The following is a 17645-nucleotide window of genomic DNA, read 5'->3' as shown; positions in this document are numbered from 1 at the left end:
ATAAGAATGTTGGGAAAGCAAATTATTTGAATACAGTCTTTTGTGTGGACATATTTTCGTTTCTCTTGGGTAAAAACTTGATCGTATACTTTCTGGGGCTTATGATAAATGTGCATTTAGCTCTATAAGAAATGGAACAGTTTCCAAAGTGGGCACAGTATTTCATGTTTCCGTCAGCAATGTATGAGAGCTCCAATTATTTTATATCCAGGGTATAGTGAACTTTTTTTGATTTTTGCATTTCTCTGATGACCGAGGTTATACAGGCTACTTGATACATAGGATCTGATATATTAATCCTTTGATATATAGGCTATTTGTATATCTTTATAAAGTATCTCTTCAAATGTTTTCTCCATCTTTCAAACTTTGGATGTTTGTCTTGTTGTTACTGTGTTTTAAGAATTCTGTAAATATCCTGGTTGGAAATTAGCTATCATACATAATAGATGTGTTGCAATTTTTTTTTTTTACTATTCTGTGCCTTGTTTTTGCATTTTCTTAGGTGTCTTTTGAAGGGCAGAAATTTTAATTTTGGGGTGCAGATGTACAAGCTACAGATTCTCGCAGCTTTTATTAGTTTCAAAATTATTACTTTTTTTTTTTTTTTTTTTGAGACAGAATCTTGCTCTGTCACCCAGGCTGGAGTACAGTTTCACAATCACAGCTCACTGCAACCTCCGCCTCCCAGGTTTAAGTGATTCTCATGCCTCACCCTCCAAAGTAGCTGGGACTACAGGCACACACCCCCACATCCAGCTAATTTTTTTTTTTTTTTCTTGAGACACAGTCTCACTCTGTCACTAAGGCTGGAGTGCAGTGGCACAATCTCAGCTCACTCCAACCTCCACCTCCCAGGCTCAAGCAATTCCCCTGCCTCAGCCTCCTGAGTAGCTGGGATTATAGGCATGCACCACGACACCCAGCTAATTTTTGTTATTTTAGTAGACACATGGTTTCACCATGTTGGTCAGGCTGGTCTCAAACTCCTGACATCAAGTGATGTGCTCACCTCAGCTTCCCAAAGTGCTGGAATGACAGGAGTGAGCCACCGTGCCTGGCTAGTTCTTGTATTTTTAGTAGAGACAGGGCTTCACCACATTGGCCAGGCTGGTCTTGAACTCATGACCTCAAGTGATCTGCCCACCTTGGCCTCCCAAAGTGCTGGGATTACAGGCATGAGCCACCATGCCCAGCCTCATCTTCGTTATTAAAGGTTATTTTTGCCAAATATACAACATGTTTACAGCATGTAGAATTCTAGGTTGACAAGTTTTTTTTTTTCTTTTCAGACCTTGTAAGATGTCATCCCACTGTCTTTTGACTTGCATAGTTTCTGATGAGAAGTCTGTAGTAATTCTTATCCTTGCTCCTCTGTACCTAATTGTATATTTTTCTTCTGGGTGCTTTTACAATTTATCCCTGGTTTTTCAGCAGTTGGGTTCTGATGTACCTTCACATGGGATTTATGTTTATCTTGCTCGGCATTCATTGGATCTGAGACTTTATCATTTTTGTCAATTTGGGGAAATTTGGGGTCATTATTTCTTCAGGTATTTTTTGTGTTTTTTCTCTCTCCTACTCCTGGAAACTCCAAGTATACATACTGCTTAATATTGCCACAGAAGTTACCGAGGATCTGTTTTTGTTATTGTTTTTATTTTTCAGTCTTTTTCTCTTTGTAGTTAAGTTTAGAATTTCTGTCGCTGTCCGTAAGTTCACTTATCTTTTCTTCGGACTTTTTAGTTTGCAGCTAATCCTGTTAAGTGACTTTTCTGTGTTTTTTATGTCTGGAATTTTTATTTGGTTCTTTTTTGTATCATTTTTCTTTTATCATTTTCAAGCTTTACTTTAAACTCTTGAGAACATTTATAAGAGGCACCTTAAAGTTGTCTTCTGAGCCAGGTGTGCTGGCATGTGCCCATAGTCACAGCTGCTCAAGAGGCTGAAGCAGGAGAATCACTGGAGCCCAGGAGTGTGAGGCCAGTCTGCGCAACGTAGGCCTCTTTAAGAAAAAAAAGTTCTTATCTGAAAGTTCCATTATCTATGTAATATCTGCATCTATTTTTATGTACTTTTTTCTTAGTTATGGGACACATGTTTTACATGTCTAGTAATTTTTTATTAGAAGGTGGACATTGTGGATTTCAGATTGTGTGTCTAGCTTTTTCATCTTCCTTTGGAAAGACTTGCCCTTTATTCTGACAAGCAAATAACTTATTTACAGATTTAGTTTCATGTTTGTTTTTAGACTTTTTAGAATGACTTTAGAGCAGTAGCTTCTACTTTTGGGTGACCTTTCTGAAGTCTATACTGAATTCCCCTTCTGTTCAGTGAGAGCACTAAACATGACAGACCCACACTCAGCACCCTTCAGCCCCGTGTGAGCTCTGGGCTTGCCAGCTCACAGCACCCTGTCCATGGCAGACCCACACTCAACACCCCGCAGCCCTGTGTGAGCTCTGGGCTTGTCAGCTTATAGCACCCCAACCTTTCCTGTCTTCAGAGCTGCACCCTCTGCACATACAGCTGAGTGATCAGCAGTAAACTCAAGGGCTCCCACACAAGCCCTTTCTCTGCTTAGCTCCCTTCTTTCTAGATCTCTGGATATAAGAATTATCCCTCTCCCTCTCCCCCTCCCCCTCCCCCTCCCCCTCCCCCTCCCCCTCCCCCTCCCCCTCCCCCTCCCCCTCCCCCTCCCCCTCCCCCTCCCCTCCCCTCCCCTCCCTCTCCCTCTCCCTCTCCCTCTCCCTCTCCCTCTCCCCTCTTTTTTCGGTCTCCCTCTCCTTCTTTTTTCGGTCTCCCTCTGTTGCCGAAGCTGGACTGTACTGCCGGGATCTCGGCTTGCTGCAACCTCCCTGCCTCGGGCTCCTGTGACTCTCCTGCCTTGGCCTGCCGAGTGCCTGGGATTGCAGGCGCGCGCCGCCACGCCTGAATGGTTTTTGTATTTTTGGTGGAGACGGGGTTTCGCCGTGTTGACCGGGCTGGTCTCCAGCTCCTGGCCTCGAGTGATCTGCCTGCCGCGGCCTCCCGAGGTGCTGGGATTGCAGACGGAGTCTCGCTAACTCAATGCTCAATGGTGCTCAGGCTGGAGTGCAGTGGTGTGATCTCGGCTCTCTGCAACCTCCACCTACCAGCCTCCTGCCTTGGCCTCTTAAAGTGCTAAGATTACAGCCTCTGCCCCACCGCCACCCCGTCTAGGAAGTGAGGAGCGTCTCTGCCTGGCCGCCCATCGTCTGGGATGTGAGGAGCCCCTCTGCCCGGCTGCCACCCCGTCTGGGAGGAAGTGAGGAGCGCCTCTGCCCGGCTGCCCCGTCTGGGAGATGAGGAGCACCTCTGCCCGGCCGCCCCGTCTGGGAGGAAGTGAGGAGCGCCTCTGCCCTGTTGCCCTATCTGGGAAGTGAGGAGCGCCTCTGCCTGGCCGCCACCCCGTCTGGGAAGTGAGGAGCGCCTCTGCCCGGCTGCCACCCCATATGGGAAGTGAGGAGCGCCTCTGCCCAGCCGCCCCTTCTGGGAGGTGAGGAGCGCCTCTGCCCAGCCGCCCCGTCTGGGAGGTGAGGAGTGCCTCTGCCCGGCCGCCCCGTCTGGGAGGTGAGGAGCGCCTCTGCCTGGCCGCCACCCCGTCTGGGAGGAAGTGAGGAGCACCTCTGCCCAGCTGCCCCATCTGGGAAGTGAGGAGCGCCTCTGCCCGGCTGCCACCCCCTATGGGAAGTGAGGAGCGCCTCTGCCCGGCCGCCCACTCTGGGAAGTGAGGAGCGCCTCTGCCCGGCCGCCCACTCTGGGAAGTGAGGAGCGCCTCTGCCCGGCCGCCCACTCTGGGAAGTGAGGAGCGCCTCTGCCCGGCCGCCCCGTCTGGGAGGTGAGGAGCGCCTCTGCCTGGCAGCCACCCCGTCTGGGAGGAAGTGAGGAGCGCCTCTGCCTGGCCGCCACCCAGTCTGGGAGGAAGTGAGGAGCACCTCTGCCCAGCTGCCCCATCTGGGAAGTGAGGAGCGCCTCTGCCCGGCTGCCACCCCCTATGGGAAGTGAGGAGCGCCTCTGCCCGGCCGCCCACTCTGGGAAGTGAGGAGCGCCTCTGCCCGGCCGCCCACTCTGGGAAGTGAGGAGCGCCTCTGCCCGGCCGCCCACTCTGGGAGGTGAGGAGTGCCTCTGCCCGGCCGCCCCGTCTGGGAGGTGAGGAGCGCCTCTGCCTGGCCACTCCGTCTGGGAAGGGAGGAGCGCCTCTGCCCGGCCACCCCGTCTGGGAGGTGAGGAGCGCCTCTGCCCGGCTGCCACCCCGTCTGGGAGGAAGTGAGGAGCACCTCTGCCCGGCTGCCCCATCTGGGAAGTGAGGAGCGCCTCTGCCCGGCCGCCACCCCATATGGGAAGTGAGGAGCGCCTCTGCCTGACCACTCCGTCTGGGAGGTGAGGAGCGCCTCTGCCCGGCCGCCCCGTCTGGGAGGTGAGGAGTGCCTCTGCCCGGCCGTCACCCCGTCTGGGAGGAAGTGAGGAGCACCTCTGCCCGGCTGCCCCGTCTGGGAGATGAGGAGCACCTCTGCCCGGCCGCCCCGTCTGGGAGATGAGGAGCACCTCTGCCCGGCCGCCCCGTCTGGGAGGTGAGGAGTGCCTCTGCCCGGCTGCCACCCCGTCTGGGAGGAAGTGAGGAGCACCTCTGCCCGGCCGCCCCCTCTGGGAAGTGAGGAGCGCCTCTGCCTGGCCGCCACCCCGTCTGGGAGGAAGTGAGGAGCGCCTCTGCCTGGCTGCCCCATCTGGGAAGGGAGGAGCACCTCTGCCCGGCCGCCACACCGTCTGGGAAGTGAGGAGCGCCTCTGCCTGGCTGCCCCATCTGGGAAGGGAGGAGCACCTCTGCCCGGCCGCCACACCGTCTGGGAAGTGAGGAGCGCCTCTGCCTGGCTGCCCCATCTGGGAAGGGAGGAGCACCTCTGCCCAGCCGCCACACCGTCTGGGAAGTGAGGAGCGCCTCTGCCTGGTCGCCCCGTCTAGGAGGTGAGGAGCGCCTCTGCCCGGCCGCCCTGTCTGGGAGGTGAGGAGCGCCTCTGCCCGGCCGCCACCCCATCTGGGAGGAAGTGAGGAGCGTCTCTGCCCGGCCGCCCCGTCTGGGAAGTGAGGAGCGCCTCTGCCCGGCCGCCCCCTCTGGGAAGTGAGGAGCGCCTCTGCTCGGCCGCCCCCTCTGGGAAGTGAGGAGCGCCTCTGCTCGGCCGCCCCGTCGGGGAAGGGAGGAGCGCCTCTGCCCGGCCGCCCCATCTGGGAGGTGAGGAGCGCCTCTGCCCGGCTGCCACCCAGTCTGGGAGGAACTGAGGAGCGCCTCTGCCCGGGCGGCCCCGTCTGGGAAGCGAGGAGCGCCTCTGCCCGGGCGGCCCCGTCGGGGAAGTGAGGAGCGCCTCTGCCCGGGCGGCCCTGTCTGGGAAGTGAGGAGCGCCTCTGCCCGGCTGCCCTGTCTGGGAGGTGTACCCAACAGCTCCGAAGAGACAGCGACCATCGGGAGCCGGCCATGAGGACGATGGCGGTTTTGTTGAAGAGAAGGGGAGGAAGTGTGGGGAAAGGAAGGAGAGATCAGATTGTTGCTGTGTCTGTGTAGAAAGGGGTGGGCATAGGAGACTCCATTTTGTTCTGACTAGGAGAAATTCTTCTGCCTTGGGATGCTGTTGATCTATGTATGGCCTTTCCCCCAGCCCCCTGCTCTCTGAAACATGTGCTGTGTCAACTCAGGGTTAAATGGATTAAGGGTGGTGCAAGATGTGCTTTGTTAAACAGATGCTTGAAGGCAGCATGCTCTTTAAGAGTCATCACCACTCCCTAATCTCAAGTACTCAGGGGCACAAACACTGCAGAAGGCCGCAGGGTCCTCTGCCTAGGAAAACCAGAGACCTTTGTTCATGTGTTTATCTCCTGACCTTCTCTCCACTATTATCCTATGACCCTGCCATATCCCCCTCTCCGAGAAACACCCAAGAATGATCAATAAATACTTCAGAAATTAAAAAAAAAAAAAAAAAAAAGAATTATCCAGTTTGTAAGTAGGTTCCAAAACCATTTTCTAGTAAGTTATGTTATAAATTGTAGCTGGGTTTTTAGAATAAACCACAAAGGATTATGTAGGTGGAACTTATTATATATAGATAATGTTGTATATTCTTTCTCACACGTACACTCTCACACTTTCTGTGTCTCCCATTGTTGTTAATAATTTAGCAAAATAAGAATGTTGGGAAAGCATATTTGAGTACAGTCTCAACCTCGTCAGCCCGTCCGCCTTAACCTCCTTGACGTCCCAAACCCTGCTTAGGATTCTCCTCCTGCATTGTGGTCCAAAAAGTGCCATTGGGTTCAAGAGTTCAACTTATGTTTTCCTTCTGTCGGGTCACAGTCCTTTGCTGTGTCTGAAGGCAACAGTTGTTAGATTTCTTCTGAGCAATGTTGCAGTTGTTCACATCAAGAGAGTCCAGTCCCAGTTACCCTGAAATGGACAGAAGCAAATTACTTCTGCTTTTTATTCATTCATCAGTTGGTGGACATTAGGGCTGTTTCTACCTTTTGGCTGTTGTGAGTAATGCTACTGTGAACATTCATACACAGGCGTTTCTGTCTATGTGTTCTCAGCGATCTGGGCTGTATAGCTAGGTGTGGACTCGCTGGGTTCTATGGTAACTCTGTTCGACGTTTTGAGGCCCCGCCAGACAGTTTTCTAAAATGGCTATTCCATGTTGACTCCCCACCAATGATGTGGTGTGTGAGGGTTGCAGTTTCTCCACATCCTTGAGTTTGGGTTTGGGTTTTAATTGTCGTGGTTTTTTTGTTCAGGTGGTCTCATTTTTCCCTGGAGTAAGCAAACGCTGGAGCCAGAGGATAGACCCTGCCAGGATAAACAGGCACCTTTCTGCATTGGCGATGTGGCAGAAAGCTCAGCATGTTCTGTGCCAGGTGCAGGGGCTGCTGCCTTTCAGCAGCGCTACCCCATGAGCATTTGTGTCTTTAGGCTTCCCAGACAGTAAGACCCATACGCTTTCAGTCCGCTGCTCTGGCTTCTGTTTTGCCTTTCACCATCAAAATCAAGAAGGGACTACTGAGACTATTCCCCCATTGCAGGAAAGGCAGCCAGGCCCTAACCGCCTGTCAGCTGTGAGAACAGCCACTTGCTCCTCCATAAATGCACCTGACCAGGAGAATGGGGTGGCGAGACCACGATGAGTCCCAGATTGTGATATATTCATATATCTCCTTCGTGTTGCCTGAACCTTGCCCTGGATAAAGTAGACTCTCACTGAATGGCTTGCTGTTCTGAAGGAATCATTGGTTCTAGCTGGATTCCATCTCAAGTGTAGTAGCACTGCTCTCTAGAAAGCCCTGGGGGAAGCTCCCTCTCCCCCGCGCCCCCCCACCCCGGCACAGTAACCGCTGGAGGAGATGCTGTACAAGCGTCTCCACCTCCCTGCACTGTCACCGCCTTCAGTTAGCGACACAGCAAGGGCGAGGTTTGTCTTAAGATGCTTGTCACATCCTTGGCCCTCTATTGGTGGGATATTTGATAGTCATGCATATGCTAGTATCTCAGGAACTTGCTGTGGTAACTAAAATATTAACTAACAGAGAATTTTAAGGATGAGAGATTTTTGCAGCCTGATCTCATTGATAATGTTGTAGGGATGGAGGAGTTGAATTGGCCTTCTGTCCCTGGCATTGCAATTTGATTTTGCTCTTTACCCAGCTCCGCTGCCCCTCTGGCTGAGATGCTCTTTGTCTGAGACGAGTTGCATTTTTGCAGAGCTTTATGGAGCCCTGTGTCTGAACTCTTTTATTTTGCCCTTTAATTATTGCTGCTAGATCAGTTAGCTGCTTTTGTGGATCTGGTATTTGAAGTACTTCACCTTATGCTCTGAAAGCAGAAATTATACAACTGCTGCCCCTAGGTCTTTGCCTCAATGTGAGAAAACGTGAGGTCGGCCTCTGCGAGCACCGGGTTTAGCACCCAGGGAAGAGACAGACCTATGACCCGGAGCCACCCAGCCCCTCCTGCCGCAGGCTGTTGATCTCTCCGGGTAGAAGGGAGGCAGCAGAGCAGAGAAGCAATGTCAGCAGCTTTTCTGATTCTCTTGTTCTCATGGTCTAGATTCTGTTCTTTTAAGTGTCACTATTTTAAAAGATAGCAAAAGATTGAAATAACCTTGTTTCTTAGGAGAAACAACTTCTATGCTTTTCTTTCCCCCGCTCCCCCCTCCAAAAAAAGGGTAGGAGAACAATAGGAAGAGATCTGAGCCAGCGGTGAAGTCCAGGCAGGGGGCACGCAGGCTTCTCTACACCCTCAGTCACTGTGGTCCTGGTGGCCCACCTGCAGCATGAGCATCAGCTTCTCTGTGGCTGGGAGGCAGCTTTGTGCTGAGATGGAGAGATCTTGGCTTTCTCCACCCCCCATCTTGAGGTTGTCCTAGTTTGAGTCTTTCTTCTGCTCACCCAAGAGACTGCAGGGCCTTTGTGCTGTGTCCCTGTCAGCAGCTGCTGCGGGCCAGATGCCCAGAGCACGTGTCAGGGAAGGTCCAGCCAGCTCTGGGCTGCTTGCTGTCTCCAGGCATTTCAGGGACCTCAGAGCCACTGCTTCCTCCTCCCAGGATGCTCACTGTCTCTGGGCGTTTCAGGGACCTCAGAGCCACTGCGTCCTCTTCCCAGGATGCTCACTGTCTCTGGGTGTTTCAGGGACCTCAGAGCTGCTGCTTCTTCCTCCCAGGATGCTCACTGTCTCTGGGCATTTCAGGGACCTCAGAGCCAGTGCTTCCTCCTCCCAGGATACTCACTGTCTCTGGGCATTTCAGGGACCTCAGAGCCACTGCTTCCTCCTCCCAGGATACTCACTGTCTCTGGTGTTTCAGGGACCTCAGAGCCACTGCTTCCTCCTCCCAGGATGCTCACTGTCTCTGGCATTTCAGGGACCTCAGAGCCACTGCTTCCTCCTCCCAGGATGCTCACTGGCGTTTCAGGGACCTCAGCGCTGCTTCCCTTTCCCCCTGGGCTGCTCTATCCCCCCGGCTGCCCCCGCCTCAGGCGTTTCAGGGACCTCAGTGCTGCTGCCCCTTCCCAGGTGCCTCTCCTCAGTCAGCAGCACCCCCAGAAAGGAGAGAGATGGTCCAGGGCTGTGTCCTGGTCCCAGCTGTGTGTGAGAGGCTTCTCCTGCCGCCCATGGAGAGCATCGTGTCCTGTGAGCAGCCTTTACTTACCCCGGGCTCTCCCTCGGCCTGCGGTGCAGCCACTGAAACAGCACTGAGGCCTGCGGACTGTGACAGTTTTCTCTGCACTGTTGGGATGACTAGTTTGTCCCCATACAACAGACTTGGTAACTTCAGGCCCTTCCCTGGGGCCCCCGAACTGTGCTGACTCCTGAGGCTCATGAAGGCTGGCTCGCCCAGCATCTGGGCTTGGCAGCAGCTGTGAGATTGCTCCCTGCTCAGGGTGGGTCATTGGCACATCTCTTCTGTCCCCAGGCCACACAAAAGCACCTGTTCTCCCTCCCCTTGCCCTTCTGTGTCTTCCCTTTAAAGTAAGTGGCGTGCTTCAGATTCCACTTTCAGTGTTCTTCAGCACCGTCTAAAGATCGGTCTGATCAGAGGAGTCAGGTCAGGAGTAGAAACGGTCCTGTGCAGAGGCAACTGGATTCTTCCCTGGCTTGCAGCATGAACTGCGCCCAGCAGCTCCTGGAGCAGGGCCTGGCTCAGCGAGGCTATCGAGGACCTGCTGTGAAAGGGGGTCTCAGTTTTCCTTTGGCTTGGCCGGTGACCTCAGCACTGAAGAGAGGGCCATTGGTAATTTAACTTCTTTAGCCCTAGCCCTCCAGGTTTTCCTGGAGGTCCAGGCAAGCATGGGGGCATTGATGGGATTTGGGAAGATTATTCAGGCCTGCCTGCACCAGCGCGAGGCTGGCCCCTTTGGGTGCAGCCCCTGGTCCCCAGCAGTGTCACCTTCATGCTCCTGGGCCTCCCTAGGCCCCTCACCTGAGGCCTCTCTGCTGCCTTGGCTTTGCCTCTCACTGCAAGCCTGGTAGTAGGCAGTAGGACTTACCGTTTCCTCTTCAGAATAAAGAACATGCTTTCTGATTAGTGGTGAATAAAGATATAATTTTTAAAATAAAAAGAATAAAGAGCAATTCTAAAATTATGCATTTTATTAATGATTGTGGTAATTTAGCTTCTGGTTAATTGAAGTTTTACGATACTATAACCATTACTTTTACCTCCATAAGCCAGTGGAGAAAAAAGAAATTGTGTTTAGTTATGGGTTCTGGTTAGCTGAGTTTAATTGACATTTTATTGTCTTGACATATTTTTCTTCTATTCTTCCCAGGGAGATGCAGTTAAAGACTTGATGCTTCGCTTTCTGGGTGAAAAAGCTGCAGCAAAGAGACAAGTCCTAAATGCCGACTCAGTGGAACAATCTTTTGTTGGATTGAAACAGCTAATCGTAAGTGACAATGTGTTTGATTTCAGTGTTGTTTTGTGATAAGTCCTGCCTGCCTTCATAATATTTTCTCTAGAAGTTAATTATTTTGAATGTTATTCAAACCTCTTGCACATAAGTAGAATTTTGTTGGAGTAGATGCCAGTCCTGTGCACCAAAAAGCATCATATTAATACATGGATACTTTTAAGCCTAATTAGTTAAAAAGCCATTATTGGAAATGATCAAATTACTCAAAGCAGCATATACTTTGATCGAGTTTGCTTCATCATATATAATAGACATAAATGATTTGTGTTCATTTTTAAAATATATTGCATTTTCTGCATTTTGTGTGGAAAGTTTATTATTGAATGGGTGAATTTCTGAACATTTTTAAGCTTTGTCATGAATTCTATAAGTAGGTTTTTAAAATTCATGGCCGGGCGCAGTGGCTCACACCTGTAATCCCAGCACTTTGGGAGGCCGAGGCGGGCAGATCACAAGGTCAGGAGTTCAAGACCAGCCTGGCCAACATGGTGAAACCCCATCTCTACTAAAAATACAAAAATTAGCTGGGCATGGTGATGCATTCCTGTAATCCCAGATACTCGGGAGGCTGAGGCAGGAGAATCACTTGAACTGGGACCCGGGAGGCGGAGGTTGCAGTGAGCCAGGATCACACCACTGCCACTCCAGCCTCGGCTACAGAGCAAGACTCCGTCTCAAAAAAATAAAAATAAAAAAACATTAATACTGGATCACCATTGCTGTACAGGTTGATTTGTTTCCAGTGAATTTATAATCTTAAAGACAGCTATAATCGTGTTGGGTAGCTTTTCTAGATTAAGGAGAAGATATTGGAAGTTTGTCATGTATGTTTCCCTCAGGAATCCTAAGGTAGCCATGGGGTAAGTACTCTGAAATGAGAGCCCCATCTCACACCGAGTCTCACCTCCCCGGTGTCGTCTCCTTAGGGGGCTGTGGAATTGCTCTGCTAGCTCATCCACACGGCTGCCTAGAGTGGACTTAGCAAAGCCATGCTCCCGTGTCTACATGCAATCAAGTTAGTGGGCACACTTTCTTGAAGGGGTTTGGAGAGTGAGGTCCTTGATTTTGGGAATAAGTCCCAGTGGCTGTCTGAAACTCGTGTTGAAATGCAGCCCTTATCCTGACTATTTCAGCGGCACATGGTCCAGACTCACTCTCCATTTGGGTGAACAATCTGGAGGACATATATTCACCTTTCAGCCTTCAAAAAAGAGAATGGAATTTCCTAATTTACTTATTTTTCTAATAGTTCCCCATCTTGTTTTTCTCAATTGTTACTAATTCTTCTGCACCGGACTTCAGATTTCACCTATTTTTTTTTTTTTTTTTTTTGAGACGGAGTTTCACTCTTGTTGCCCAGGCTGGAGTGCAATGGCGTGATCTCAGCTCACTGCAACCTCCACCTCCCGGGTTCAAGCGATTCTCCTGCCTCGGCTTCCCGAGTAGCTGGGATTACAGGCGTGCACCACCACGCTCAGCTAATTTTTTGTATTTTTAGTAGAGACGAGGTTTCACCATGGCCAGCCTGGTCTTGAACTTCTGACCTCAGGTGATCCGCCTGCCTCGCCCTCCCAGAGTGCTGGGATTACAGGCGTGAGCCACCGCACCCGACCAGATTTCACCTATTTTAAGCAAATTTTAGTTCCTAAAGATATAACAGTTGAGAAGTTTAGATATTTCTCAAGGATTAAACTTTGCAGCCCATTGAAATGACAGGTGAAGGTTAGCCTGTGAACTAAAACAGGAAATGAGAATGTTTTAAAGTTTATTTTGGAGTAGCGCGTGGCTCAGTCCCAGCTCAGAGGCAACTGTCTTTTGTATGAAAACAGTGATATGTAAATCACTTACTTGCACGAAGACTACAGTGAAATTCAGAAGAAAATAATCCCAGTTCCTTTTTTGTTATATCACCTCTGCCTCTGTATTTGAAAGTGAGGTACAGCCTGTCCCCATTCTGCCAGAAATGACTGATGTTTGTGAGGCCGAAATCCTGAGCCAGTAGAGGAGTGATTTCTTGATCTTTAACAGTAGCATTTAACAAAGTAACAACATTTTTTCCTTCATTGACTAGTTCTCTTGAATTCAGACACATCCTTATTATGTGTGGTTTTGTGACTTCTGTGACACTTTAGAAGCTTTCCTGGGTTCAGTATGGATTGGGGGCTGCCTGCTACACTGACCAGGCCACCTGGAACCCCTTTGCCTGGGGCTTGGCTCCCGGCTGTGATGGCCCAGATCGCGGTTGTGTGAGGGCCTTTCGGAAGCACAGACGGGGGCTGCACTCCACTGTGAGGTCGCGCAGGGACATCGTGCCCTGGGTTCCTGGATTTTCTAGTCCCTCTCTTCTGATTTTAAACTTCTCTTTGACTTTCTACTTTCTAGTGTTCTATTGTCAGCAGATCTCTTGCTTCCTAAGAGAGCCTAAAGGAAAAAAAAAAATAGAATCCTCCCCATTTTACTCAAAAGTCAGTTTCTTATATTCTTCTCAATCTTGATTGTTAACTTCCTTTGATCCCTGATCTTTTTCCCAAAAAAACCTTTTTTTGGAGTTTTGCCCAAAAAGCCTGTTTTTGAGAAAGTACCGAACATTGGCAAAGCAGCCTAGTATACTTGGATTTTATCCTGACTTCATTATATGCATGAACTGGGAGGTGACATGTCATCAGTGTCAATAACAAATGGTGTAACTTGGAGGAGACAGAGCCAACCTACAAAAATTAAAAATCTGTAATAAACACCGTGACAGTCAGGAAGCGTGTCTTGTTCACCAGTGCATCTGAGGACCCAGCACGGTCAGGCACAGAATGGGCACACAGCGTCTTCTTGAGTAAATAAAGGGATGAGGGAATGAATAGATAAGAGGACCCCCAGTCGGTAAGCTACTCTTTTGATAAAGAAGTAGTGTCAGAATGTTGGGTTTAAAGAAATAGAGAAGGAGCTCATAGAAAAGGATAGAGCGGGGGGCGGTTACAGGGGAGGGGGCGCAAAGAGTGAGGAGATGAAACCACAAGAAGATTAGTCTGGAGAAAGATGGAACGTTTCTTCCTCTGCAATGACAGAAAAGGAAAGGAAGGATTTGATAGGAATGAAAATCAAATCTAGCACATTTTCAAACTGTGATTCTGAGAACCCTTGGGTTCCAGGGAGGGGCCTCAGGGTGACTGGGCATGGCCTGCGGAGGCGACTTGGTAGGGCCAGTGTCAGGCAGAGCATTTCAGCAGGGTCTACTTTATATAGAAGTCTCTCTTGAGATGTCTTTTTTTGGGGGGTGGGGGGAAAGGTGGATGAATTTTACTGTTTAAAAATCTGAAAAACTAACATAGTCCAAAATGCCCACTTTGTAGATTAGAACACTAAGATCTACAAAGGTGTAGAGGTTGGCCCCAAACAAATGTCCTTGCTCCTGTTACCAGTACCGTCCCTACTGCCTCGTGTCCATTATGTAGTCTGCACAGCCCAGCGAAAAGCACAGTTGCTGGTGGTGGTTTTGCTCGTTGACTACCTCCCACCAAATGACTTAGTATTTCTGAACCATCGGATCTACGTGCTATGGGAATTATGCTTTGCAATACAGCTTCTAGGACTGGGTTGTATCCAGGGGTAGGATTTGCCCATGAGAAGACCTTATATCTGATGGGATTGAAACAAGTTCTCACTTGTGTTTCTTCGTGTATTCATTGAGCAAACACATATTAAGCCTCTTTCGAGCAATAACAATAAAGGTTGCTAAGCTAGTGCTCTTGCTCCGTGAAGTTCTGCCTTCTTAACCATTTATGGCATTTACTCAGATTTAGAAGTGCTGTTCTATATTTTTAATTTACTTATTGCTGACTTGAAGCTCATACACTATTTTTAAAAGAAGTATATATTCCAGATTCACAAATTTATTGTAACTCTTATGATTCTTCATCAATGTCTTCAGACACAGACACAAATTCAGCTGCACTCCTAACCCACGGCAGTGAAGTTTCCCTTTTCTCTCCTCATGCCCTGCATCCACTTCCCACAGAGAAGCTGCTTGTACCACATCTTGACTACCAGTTCCCACAACCCTGCTTCTCTAACTGGCGGGAATCCCGAGAGCTCCAGCATGAATCCCTCAGGCCTCTTGCCCCAGAACAAAGTTCCCAGCTGTTCCCCGACTTGCAGAGACTGAAGGACCCTTCCAGACTCACAGAAGCCAAACCTTCCCCAGAGATGCTTCCCTCTCTCCTCCTTCCTCTGCACCACGCTCCCCAAGCTGTGGAACTGTCACTCACATGGTCACGCAACATTCACACACAGGTCTGTACTCATTAACTCGGAGTAAACGCAAGAACCCAGGCAGAGACCCTCTCCTAAAATAGAAGCGGGAAATCATCTTAGGTGTAGGTGTTTGCTGTCTGAATGCTTCTGGTAGCCTGTGAACCACTGGAAGCTATGCTCCCCAAATTGCCTTTCTTCCCCACATCCTTTACCGTATTTACAGAAGCGTGTCCTCAAAAAGGTAAACAAGCATCCCTTGCTTACTTTCACACATCACACCTAGTTTAAATGTGAGTCAATGTCGGTCGAATGCTTCTTTGAGTTTCTTTTACCAAAGTGATTCTGTAATTATTTCTATGATTGGAAAGCTTTGGAGAGGAGAGAGATGGAGATACTCTTTGTTAAAGGGGAAAAAACAGCTAGTTTGTAAGTATCTGTATCCTTTATAATTTGCTAATGCAGTTACGGATCTCCCTGGCCCGTGCTCTGTTCCCGAGGGTGTGGGCGTGGCCCCTTGGTTTGGCCGTGGGGAAGCTGCTGTGATGTATCCTCTTGAGGCAGGAACTGAACTGGCAGCATGACAGGGCTTTATAATAATGCGTGTAAAAATCACACACAAAGCCATGCATGTTAATTATAATTAATTTTTTCTACAGGCTATTTTTTACCCTCTTTGATTGTTCCTGTTATTAATAAATATATACAATGGTTTGATGTGTTTCATACGTTGGAAATACTTGAGACCATCAGAAATTTTATTAACAGGCCTAACAAGGGAGCTTACGTAAGGTGAAAAATGTATTTATGAAAGGATCTTTACCTTGCCCTGGTATTTTAATTCTAGTGTGTCCTAAAATAATTCCTGTTGTCTTTAAGGCAGCCAGGAAAGGGTTTTTGAATTATTTTCCTAAGTTATGTTAGAATTTCCTAAGATTGTAATTTACAGGGAAATGGATGTCACAGCCTGGGAGAAGGACGTGTTAATCACTTTAGTGGTATCATATGTGGAGGTAATAATTCCCTTTGAGTCTTAGATGGAGAAAAGTTATGTACATGCTATTAGTTACTTGAGTGATTTTTATTAGACTGTTTTTCTCATCATTTGGAAATTGTGTAATGCCTATGTTCAGTTTTTCAAATAGACCCTGTATCATACTCCTAGCAAAAAAAAGTAAAAGTAATTTTTATCTAAAATCTTTTATCTCATATCAGACTAACTTCGTTATTAGAATTTTACATGTCATGTACAGTAATTATGAGATTTTCATAAGATTTCTTTCACAAAGTTTAAAGTTTTATGTGGTATACTTTAGATTCTGATTTTAAAAATAATTTCTTTGCTGCATATTTCTGACATCTATCATTGAAAATAGAGGAGGGGGGAGGCAGAGGCGGGCAGATCACGAGGTCAGGAGATCGAGACCATCCTGGCTAACACAGTGAAACTCTGTCTCTACTAAAAATACAAAAAATTAGCCGGGCGTGGTGGCAGGCACCTGTAGTCCCAGCTACTCGGGAGGCTGAGGCAGGAGAATGGTCTGGGAGGCAGAGCTTGCAGTGAGCCAAGATCGCGCCGCTGCACTCCAGCCTGGGTGACAGAGCAAGACTCCGTCTCAAAAAAAAAAGAAGAAGAAAAAGAAAATGGAGGAGGGCCACCAGGAAGGGGAATAAGGTGGAAAATAATAAGATAAAAATAGCAAAAAACACACTAAAAAAATAAGCAATTATAATTTCAAATAGCAGACAACATGCAATCATAAGAACTGGCTCTGGCTCTCACAGTAGCCAAAGTCACATCCCACCTTGGAAGGAAAAGAGTTCCCGGCATGAGAGCACGATGCTGTGCTGGTTCCTCCTGGCCGGTCGTCCCCTCTCCAGCATTTGTCCATTAACCAAGAGCCCTGGCTCTGCTAGTTCCACATCACCTCTTGGACAAGTCTGAAGATCAGAAGGCTGAGGCTGTGCTCTGCCGAGGCTGGTAAAAATAAACCTCCGAACACGTGTGCTTGACGTGTGTGGCCAGGGAAATGTCTACCGTTCCTCCAGTTGGAGGCTTGTACCAGGAGAAACACTAAAGAAGAGGGAAACGGAGAAGCCCGTCACACTGGCAGCACCAGTTGGTAAGGATAGGCAGCACACATTGTTGATGCGAACGTGAATTGTCTTGCAGAGCAATTTAACAATAGCTAATAAAGCTGGGCATGGTGGCTCACACCTGTAATCCCAGCACTTTGGGAGGCCAAGGCGGGTGGATCGTTTGAGCCCAGGAGTTCAAGACCAGCCTGGGCAACATGGCAAAACCCTGCCTCTACTAAAAGTACAAAAATCAGCTGGGCGTGGTAGCACACGCCTGTAGTCCCAGCTACTTGTGGGGCTGAGGCAGGAGGATCACCTGAGCCTTGGAAGGTCGAGGCTGCAGTAAGCCATGATCGGGCCACTGCACTCCTGCCTGGGTGACACAGTAAAACCTTGTCTCAAAAAAAAAATTAAAAAAAAAAAAAAAAAGCTAATAAAGTACATGCTTTGTATAACCTTTGACTCAACAATCCCACTTTCAATTATATACTTTAGAAAAACTTGTACATGTGTGTAAAAAGACATTCGAGAACGTTTGCTGCTGTATTACTTGTATTACTTAGCCAAAAATTTTATTAAAAACCTTAATATTCAATATCCAAAAGAAGAGAATTATGTTATATGCAGTCGATCGGGCAGCACAGTGTGACCTGACCAAACTCACTGGGTGCCACTCTGGATGTCCCACATGTGCACCTGTTCCCACACATGCCTCCTTTCCTGCCCTGCGCCTCCCGCTGCAGCACAGAGCTCTGTGCACCGTGGCTCCTGACCCCTGCCCGGCCAGGGGCAGTCTCCTGGCGGCTGTGATCCTCTTCCTGAGGCTGCCACAGCCGTCCTGCAGCCCAGTCCCCTCT

The 17645-nt window shown here is 49.0% G+C and overlaps 1 protein-coding gene across 2 annotated transcripts in view; it reads left to right on the top strand.

Annotated features, from left to right (window-relative positions):
* Positions 1 to 17645, top strand: part of TRAPPC12 (trafficking protein particle complex subunit 12) — a 108696-nt gene that overhangs the window by 15330 nt on the left and 75721 nt on the right. For both annotated transcript variants that reach the window (XM_054476580.2, XM_054476579.2), the window contains one exon: positions 10324 to 10440. In XM_054476580.2, the coding sequence (XP_054332555.1) occupies positions 10324 to 10440 (117 nt within the window). The remainder of the gene's footprint in view (positions 1 to 10323; positions 10441 to 17645) is intronic.

Source organism: Pongo pygmaeus, chromosome 12, assembly GCF_028885625.2.
Source record: "Pongo pygmaeus isolate AG05252 chromosome 12, NHGRI_mPonPyg2-v2.0_pri, whole genome shotgun sequence".
Lineage (NCBI taxonomy): Eukaryota > Metazoa > Chordata > Mammalia > Primates > Hominidae > Pongo > Pongo pygmaeus.
This window is presented reverse-complemented; position numbering and strand designations above follow the sequence as displayed.